The 9,581-nt window shown below is 47.8% G+C and overlaps 1 protein-coding gene across 2 annotated transcripts; it reads right to left on the minus strand.

The window, feature by feature from the left end:
• Positions 1-1,091: 1,091 nt before the first annotated feature.
• LOC117052332 (pulmonary surfactant-associated protein C-like) lies at positions 1,092-9,320 on the minus strand. 2 transcript variants are annotated; one of them, XM_033159183.1, is made up of 5 exons: positions 9,224-9,320; positions 7,575-7,715; positions 5,291-5,428; positions 2,037-2,147; positions 1,092-1,250 (listed from the first exon to the last, which is right to left on the minus strand). In XM_033159183.1, the coding sequence occupies exons 1-5, from the start codon at positions 9,275-9,277 to the stop codon at positions 1,116-1,118; spliced, it is 579 nt and encodes a 192-aa protein (XP_033015074.1). In that variant the 5' UTR covers positions 9,278-9,320; the 3' UTR covers positions 1,092-1,115. The 2 variants fall into 2 exon arrangements, with proteins under 2 accessions (XP_033015074.1, XP_033015073.1); XM_033159182.1 differs by having other exon boundaries at positions 9,182-9,320.
• Between the last annotated feature and the right edge of the window lie 261 nt (positions 9,321-9,581).

Consider the following 9,581-nt stretch of genomic DNA (forward strand, 5'->3'; position numbering starts at 1 on the left):
TTTTAACTTTTCATGGGGTTGCCATATTTCAAAAAGTGAAAATCTGGACACAAAAGTTGTTGAGTTCCTCCCCCCCCAAGCAATGTTGTTGAGATGGTTTGTTTTGTTTTGGGGTTTTTTGCCCAAAGTTCTTGAGCTTTTTTGGTGAAATCACAATAAAAAGGATGTTTCCCAGCAATTTTTAAGGGAAATCGGCAAAAACGACACTGCCGACATGGTTGCCATACGTCAGGACTTTCGCAGACTTTTTTTTTCCCTTTTTGCCCAGTTTTCACCCGGACACTGCTTCCGACTGCGGTATTCCATGTATGTCTGCGAAATTCCGGATGTATGGCAACCCCGCTTTTCTAGGTCTTAAATTATTGTTGTTCATGTTTCTAATTGGTAATTTTTTTTGGTTTTATCTTTTTTTGGTAAACCGCTTTGAGGTTGTTGCTTTTTTTTACGATCAAGCTGAGTACAAATTTTGTGAAATAAAATAATCATGAAATACCATGCCAGAAGTGTGCACAGGTAGGGGAACATGCACCCCAGCTTCCACCTGTAGCCTGAGCCCAGGTGGGTCCAGGTAGCTCAGCATGTTCTCCACCATCTGATTCCCCGACTCCAAGATTTCAGGCATGAGCCTTTCACCTTGGAGATACCAGGGCTTGAACTTGGGACTTTCTGCATGCAAAGCATGGGCTCTGCCTTTGAGCAATGGCTTCCCCTCCCATGAAACGGCTTAGTCTAGAAATGCTTCAATCCATGTGTTTGCTGCATGCGGCTCTCTGTTCTGATGGAGTCGTGGCAATTGACTGAGAATGGACTTTATCCCCTGATGCCAAGACATTGGCAAAGCGGTGTTTCCAGATATATCTATCTATCTATCTATCTATCTATCTATCTATCTATCTATCTATCTACTGTGATTCCTGCATTGCAGGTGGGAATACATTGGTCCCTTCCAATTCTGCAATTCTATGATCTCTACGTAATGGCTGAGGGTTCCCACAGGGTCATTTCAGAGATATCCCTTGGGTAGCATCCCTGTTGCAGGAAGTTTGACTTTCGTTGCTAGTGTGCATGTTCTGTTGGGTCTTTGGTCTTCACTTCTCTCACCCATCTCTCTTCCTCTAAGCCCAGTAGATGGGGACGCTGCTACAGAGGATGTTGATGGTGGTACCCAGGATAGAACGGTCAGCCAGTGGCACCGGGAGCCCTTCTGTTCCCTCCTCGTTCTCTTTAAGGGGTGACGCCGGAGGCCTGGGCTGCAAAAACAGATCTCTTTGTTAATGGTACATCCTTGGCTACTTGTCATGGAGATTACTATATTGCAGGTGGTTGGACCCCAGGGAACCCCATCCAACTCTACAATTGTATCTTTCTCTGAAATATAAAATCGCCCTGCAAACTTTGACACAGCCTGACCGCTTCACACAGTCCCTCCAAATCCCTCTGGGAAAGGTTCTGCATAGTTTTCTAGCGGGTTTAAAGATGTTCCGACAATCAGCAGGTGGGTGTGGGTGGATTCCCTTCAGCTCTTGGGACTTGTTCACACATCCACTTGTCCTGTGTGCCTAGAAAGCACGGGTCCAAGTGGTTTTCCCATTGCCCCACTCCTTTCCGAGGGAAAACCTGTGATAGATCAGAACAAATGGCAACCAATGGAAAAAACGGAATTGCCATTTGCTCTGACGGAGCACTAAAGAGCAGTTTTCCCGGATGGGGAGGGAGAAGCAATGGGACATGAGAAAGCACTGGTCTGTTGTCATTCTGCCTTCATGTCCTGCCTGCAAACCAGTGGCAGCCAGCCTTAAGGACAGGGATCCCCCATCTAGCCACTCTCAAAAGACAACCGCTACCCCAAAAAGCAAATCCCAATGTCATTGGATTACTGCAGGCCAGGATGTTATATCCCAGGACTGGGTTTGTGGTTGTTTTGGAGGATGGTGAGACATTCAGCCAGCTGCATTGTGTGAAGTGGTACAGTCCAGAAGCAATCTGCCCACATGATTTGCTCTTTCCATGCCTTGGAAACTCTGAATTATTCTAACCTGGGTATTCTGGAACACCTTGACAGCAGCATCCAGGCTCTGGATGTTTTCCTTCTTCATTCTGGTGATGTAGCAGGACTGTCCTGGCCAAGATCTGTAGCCAATCAGGAGCTGTTCAAAGGCAAAGGCTGTCAATATATTGCAGGGGGTGTTTTATTGTGGGTATACGGTATACAGGTGAAACTCGAAAAATTAGAATATCGTGGAAAGGTTCATTTATTTCAGTAATTCAACTTAAAAGGTGAAACTAATATATGAGATAGACTCATGACATGCAAAGCGAGATATGTCAAGCCTTTATTTGTTATAATTGTGATGATTATGGCGTACAGCTGATGAGAACCCCAAATTAACAATTTCAACTTTGGGGTTCTCATCAACTGTGTGCCATAATCATCACAATTATAACAAGCAAAGGCTTGACATATCTCGCTTTGCATGTCATGAGTCTATCTCATATATTACACTCCAGTAGCTAATGAAAACAATTGCTTACATAAATGGACTTTTCCATGATATTCTAATTTTTCTAGTTTCACCTGTATATTTTGGATCTCAACAAGGTATATGTGCGAGCTTTAATAAAGATCAGGCTTACTAGCTAAACAACAACAACAACAACAACAAGGTATATGTGCAAGGGCAACACCACCTTCTCATGGCTCTACCTCATATCCCAGACCCCATCATCCCCACCCACCCCCCAAAGCTTCTTTCCCTGTGTCTTCTTCTGTTGCATCTCCTGTTCACACACACACCAGGTAAGGAAAGACTATGGCTGAGTCAAATGCCAAGGGTTTTGGTTTTCAGAGCAGAATGGGCCCTTTTGACAACACATTTTATTCTTCCCCCACCCACCAAATAAATAAGAATATATATAAAAAACATCAGAAGAGGCTGCTGGATCAGGCCAACGACCCATCTAGTCCAGCACCCTGTTCTCATGGCAGCCGACCAGATGCCCGTAATGGGAAACCCAGAAGCAGGAACTGAGCACAAGAACACTCCACCCTCCAAGCAGCTGCTATTCAGAAGGATGCCAGAGCATAGTCACCAAGACTAGTAGCCGCCTCTCCTCCGTGAATTTGTCTAAACCTCTTTTAAAAGCCCATCCAAGTTGGTGGCCCTCACTGCCTCTTGTGGCAGTGAGTTCCGCGGTCTAACTATGTGCTGCGTGAAGCAGCGCTTCCTTTTCTCTGTCCTGAAACTTCCAACGCTGAGCTTCAGTCGACGCCCAGGAGTTCTAGTGTTAGGAGAGAGGGAGGAGAAACTTTTCTCCAGCCGCTTTTTCCATGCCAGGCAAAATTTTATGAACTACTGTCATGTCAATAAGCATGTGTGGCTTTGATACGATGGTTCAGACTTTTTCATAGAATCATAGAATCACAGAGTTGGAAGAGACCACAAGGGCCATCCAGTCCAACCCACTGCCAAAAAGGAAACACCATCAAAGCATTCCTGACAGATGGCTGTCAAGCCTCCGCTTAAAGACCTCCAAAGAAGGAGACTCCACCACACTCCTTGGCAGCAAATTCCACTGTGGGACAGCTCTTACTGTCAGGAAGTTCTTCCTAATGTTTAGGTGGAATCTTCTTTCTTGTAGTTTGAATCCATTGCCCCATGTCCGCTTCTCCGGAGCAGCAGAAAACAACCTTTCTCCCTCCTCTATATGACATCCTTTGATATATTTGAACATGGCTATCATATCACCCCTTAACCTTCTCTTCTCCAGGCTAAACATACCCAGCTCCCTAAGCCGTTAATCATAAGGCATCGTTTCCAGGCCTTGGACCATTTTGGTTGCCCTCCTCTGGACACCTTCCATCTTATCAGTATCCTATCCTTCTTGAACTGTGGTGCCCAGAACTGGACACAGTATTCCAGGTGATGTCTGACCAGAGCGGAATACAGTGGTACTGTATTTTTGAAGGGAGAAGGAGGGGTTTTCTCCCTCCAGGGTCAGGTAGGGGCTTTTCCCTTGGGATTTCCCACCCACCCACCTGCCCTGTTCTGCTATCAGTTCTCTCCTGGTCCTAACCCACCTTTCCACTAATGGGCTCAGCCACATTTCCGCTCGTGCCATGCCTAGACAGCATGAGTCTGAGCAGTTTTCTGCTTGGTTTGCACTTTCTAGGCATGTATCCAAGTTGTTTCCCCCTTGCCCTTCTCCTTTCCAGAGGAAAACCTGCGATTGAAGAAACGGCAATCCAGAGAAAACCTGAATTGCCATTTGCGCCGAAGAGCTGTTTTCCACTGGAGAAACAGCAACACAAGAGGAAGCGTGGATAAGCCCCAAGGGCACGTCCAAACCAGAAGAAAACATGTAGCCCATCCCAATGTTGTCCCAGACCTTTCCCACTATAAATGCAGGGTGTTTTTTTTTGTTTTTTTTTTACTTTTCAAGGATGAAAATCCCTGCGGTTAAGCAGGGGGAAGTCCGGGACATAAACTTTCACAGTCTCAAGTTAGCTTTTAAGGTGACACAATATTCGCTGTCCTTTTGCGCTTGAGGAAACCACAGTGCTGTCAAGTATCCCGTTTCCCCCGGGATTCTCCCTTATTTCAAGCAGTTTCCCGCTGCTCTCCCTTATTTTTTATTTCCCTTAAATTTCCCGTTTTTAATGGAAGCAGCTCCTCCCCTGCTGACCAGGGACTGGGTGGGAAGACCTCGCCTACTTGGAGAGAGAAGCCTCAGCCCTCAAAGCAAGTGGGAGCCGTTTCCCGTGCTTACAGGGGGGTGTATTCCTCCCCCTGCATCAGCCCCTATCCGTTGCCGCCGAGCCCCTCAGCCGGCCAATAGGGTTAGCTGGCGGGCGGAGCCTGGCTGCCTTTGAGCAGCTGCTGCTTCCTATCCTGTTTTGATGGGATCAGACAAGATGATGGGGCTCCATTGCACGGAGCACATGGCTGCCCTCCTCTTTGCTGGCTGCCCTCCTCTATGCTCCACTCCAAGCCCTCTTGGAGTTTACATTGCTGCTCTGCCCACTTTTGCTTCTGGCTCCGCCCACCACTGACATGTGACTGTCCCCGGGATAGGTGAGACTGCTGATCCCTTATTTTCAAATCTGAAACTTGACAGCTATGGGAAACCAACAGATCCAGCCAGCCCCACCAGGACTCGCCACTGACTTGCTCCCTTGTCAGGATGGATGTTATTATGAGTTCCTAAAGGGACCTGCCAGGTGGGCAAGCAGGCCTTGGACAGAGTTGCACGACTCCTTTGGAAACTAGGAACCAGTTTCAGCAAATCTTACGTTGCTGTAATCATACACCACGGTGGCCGAAGAGTTGACCCTGCTGACGTGGAAGGTGGCCAGCCTCTCCTTCCTGCTCATGGAAAGGTGCTGTGGGGAGACCTCCCCATCCAGGCCTTGGATGGTCATTTGCAGAACCTAGACAATGAAAAAGAGACCATGTTGAGCAGGGGTCAGCAAACTTTTTCAGCAGGGGGCCGGTCCACTGTCCCTCAGACCTTGTGGGGGGCTGGACACTCTCCCTCTCCCTCTCTCTCTCTCTCTCTCTCTCTCTGTGTGTGTGTGTGTACAAATTCCTATGCCCCACAAATAACCCAGAGATGCATTTTAAATAAAAGGACACATTCTACTCATGTAAAAACACCAGGCATGCCCCACAAATAACCCAGAGATGCATTTTAAATAAAAGCACACATTCTACTCATGTAAAATCACCAGGCAGGCCCTACAAATAACCCAGAGATGCATTTTAAATAAAAGCACACATTCTACTCATGTAAAAACACCAGGCAGGCCCCACAAATAACAAAGAGATGCATTTTAAATAAAAGCACACATTCTACTCATGTAAAAACACCAGGCATGCCCCACAAATAACCCAGAGATGCATTTTAAATAAAAGCACACATTCTACTCATGTAAAAACACCAGGCATGCCCCACAAATAACCCAGAGATGCATTTTAAATAAAAGCACACATTCTACTCATGTAAAAACACCAGGCAGGCCCCACAAATAACCCAGAGATGCATTTTAAATAAAAGGACACATTCTACTCATGTAAAAACACCAGGCATGCCCCACAAATAACCCAGAGATGCATTTTAAATAAAAGCACACATTCTACTCATGTAAAAACACCAGGCAGGCCCCACAAATAACCCAGAGATGCATTTTAAATAAAAGCACACATTCTACTCATGTAAAAACACAAGGCAGGCCCCACAAATAACCCAGAGATGCATTTTAAATAAAAGGACACATTCTACTCATGTAAAAACACCAGGCATGCCCCATAAATAACCCAGAGATGCATTTTAAATAAAAGGACACATTCTACTCATGTAAAAACATGCTGATTCATCCGCGGGCCAGATTTAGAAGGCGATTGGGCTGGATCCGGCCCCCGGGCTTTAGTTTGCCTACCCAGGATGTTGAATGATGAAGAGCAAAGGGAACGAGACGTATGAACTGGAGCATTTAACTTGGGTGCATTCAGCTTTACATGCTTTGCAAATAGAAATGAATAGAATATAAATACAAATATAAATTAATAAATAAAGGAGGTGGAAAGGGGACGGGAGTCCAGGAAAAAAGACATTTGGCAATCCCACCTTTGGAAGACATTTTGGCTTTATGCGCTGTCCCTAGAACTGATTCTGAGCACACAGTCGGAGCAAACAGGAATTCAGGCTTTTCCCGGAATGATGTTTGCTCCAGTTTAGAGCTAAAGTGTGGGTTTTCCCTGGGAAAGTAGTGGAGCAAGGGGAGGACTGCTTGGACCCCTACCTAGAAAGTGTGGGTCAAGTGGAAAACCACTCAGACCCAAGCTTTCTAGGTACAATGGAAGCAGAAGTGTGTACGGGCCTTGAGAGTCGCCAGTACTATGAAAACAAACAACTACCATCATTTTGGGAAGAAGACAGAGGAGTGGGAACCTTTGACCCACCCAGGTATGGTGGGACTGCTCACCCAGCAGGACTGGGAACAAATAGCCAAGGATGGTGGTCCCTGCTCCTGCCAACCTAGCAGTTCGAAAGCACGTCAAAGTGCAAGTAGATAAATAGGTACCGCTCCGGCGGGAAGGTAAATGGCGTTTCCGTGAGCTGCTCTGGTTCGCCAGAAGCGGCTTTGTCATGCTGGCCACATGACCCGGAAGCTGTCTGCGGACAAACGGCGGCTCCCTCGTTCAATAAAGCGAGATGAGCGCCACAACCCCAGAGACGGACACGACTGGACCTAATGGTCAGGGGTCCCTTTACCTTTACCTAGGGAAACCACAGTAGTCAACAAGGTTCAGTGCACAGGTGTTTAAGTCTTCAATCTTCGCAGGTGAAGGATCCACCTTTAGCCCCAACAGGCAACTGAGGAATTAGTAGCTGTGGCACTTCTTGAGGTGACCCACAGAAGACCTCATTCACCTGAGGTTTTTAAGCAGAAGTTGGATGGCCATCTGTCTTGGATGCTTTAGCTGTGATTCCTGCATTGCAGGGGGGGTTGGACTAGATGACCCCTGGGGTCCCACCCAACTCTACAATCCTGTGATTCATCACGCTGTACTTACTGTCTCCGTGTGCTTCTCCGTGATACTCAGCCCCATCAGCCCAAAAGCCAGAACAACCAAAACGATCACCACCACTACCACCACGACGATCAAGAGCTTCTTGCAAGGTAGTCCGGGGAGCCGGGGGGAGGCCGTGTAATCCTGCAGAACCAGAAAAGATGCTCATGAGAATGTTGTGGTGCATTTTGACCCAGACAGAACGATTGGACAGAGGCACATACAAGTTTTCAGGGGAGGAGTAAATTTAAGCACATAAAGAGAGCCGGCTGGATGAGGCCAATGGCCCATCAACTCCAGCAAACTCTTCTCACAGTGGCCAACCAGATGCCCGGGGGAAAGCAGCAAGCAGGATTCCTGCAGAAGACTGGCACTCTCCCCTCCTGTGGTTTCCAGCTGCTGGTATGGAGAAGCATTGCTGCCTCCGGCCGTGGAGGCAGAGCAGAGCCATCATGCCTAGTAGCCATCAACAAACAGCCTTCTCCTCCTCCATGAATTTGTCTCATCCTCTTTCAAAGCCATCCAAGTTGGTGGCCATTTCTGCCTCCTGTGGGAGGGAGTTCCATAGATTAACTCTGGACTGTCTCTGGACAGCACCACTTCAGATTACAGGTAGGGGTTCATATGACGGAGTATTCCTCCACACAACAAAAATCCCTGTGCATAAAAAACCCAGTCTGTTAGAGAAAAGGATAGACCAGGGGTCCCCAAACTAAGGCCCGGAGGCCGGATACGGCCCAATCGCCTTCTCAATCTGGCCCGCAGACGGTCTGGGAATCAGCGTGTTTTTACATGAGTAGAATGTGTGCTTTTATTTAAAATGCATCTCTGGGTTATTTGTGGGGCATAGGAATTCGTTCATATATTTTTTAAAAAAATATAGTCTGGCCCCCCACAAGGTCTGAGGGACAGTGGACCGGCCCCCTGCTGAAAAAGTTTGCTGACCCCTGGGATAGACTTTGACCCTTGCAGGCTAGCTTTCTATGTGCAGGAGTCCCTGGACAGAGGAAGGTTCCTTCATGTGACACCCCGCAACATGCAGCTTAAAGTGGGGCACGCAGACACAGGTTTACCACCTTAGTAAGAGCTGAGGCACTGAGGAAATAGGAACCAAAATGTATATACTGCATAGTTAGAGGGAAGCACAGAAGGACAAAGCCATTTTTTGCAACCACAGCTCCTATTCATCCATCCATCCATCCATCCATCCATCCATCCATTCATAATCCAATGTGTGGGTGGCTTTAGTGTTAGGCCTGCCATCTCGCGGGGCAGATTTTGGGCACCATGAATGGCAGCAGAGTGGGAGACAGGCAACCCAGTCTGGCCCATTGAATCATAACGGTAGAGCTGGAAAGGACCCCAAGGGCCTTTGAGTCCAACCCCCTGCAAAGCAGAATCTATAGGGCAAAGTCCAGTGGGAAGTTCTCCAGCACAAGCTCCTTGGAGTGGAGAGCAGGGAGGAGAACATCCTTGCCCCAAACAAGTGAAGGGGAGACGGCAGTGTGCCATTATAATTTCCCCAGTTCCAAATGCTGTGGGTCATCCCTGGGCAGCCCCCTCTCTCTCCAGCTCAGCCCTCCTTGCCCAGGCTGGACTCCACACCATACCTGCAGGAGCAGGAACTCAGTCCCACGTGGAGAAAGACTCACCGGGGGTGCCTCCATCATCAGGACATCCTTGCTACTTTTGCTGTTATTCTCCATCTCGTGCGACGAGTCTTCTGGATGGCTTTCAGCTGTCCCCACTGGTCCTGGTTCTTTCCAGGCACGAGGGAGGAGGGCTCCGTTTATATAGAGTTTCCTGGCACCAAAGCACTGAAGGTGACTTGCTGTGTGTCCTCTACAAGCCAGGTGCCACCTGTTCTCACCAAGTTCTTTCGAAAGAAATAAAGTACAGCTAAGTGGCCCTTGGCATCACTTCTCAGTCAAGAGACCCTCTCTGGAGATTTGTCCCCAGGCACAGAGGCCTCTTAGCAGCCTCTTGTCCTTCGGAAAGTCAGCTTGTTCT

Source organism: Lacerta agilis, chromosome 8, assembly GCF_009819535.1.
Source record: "Lacerta agilis isolate rLacAgi1 chromosome 8, rLacAgi1.pri, whole genome shotgun sequence".
NCBI lineage: Eukaryota > Metazoa > Chordata > Lepidosauria > Squamata > Lacertidae > Lacerta > Lacerta agilis.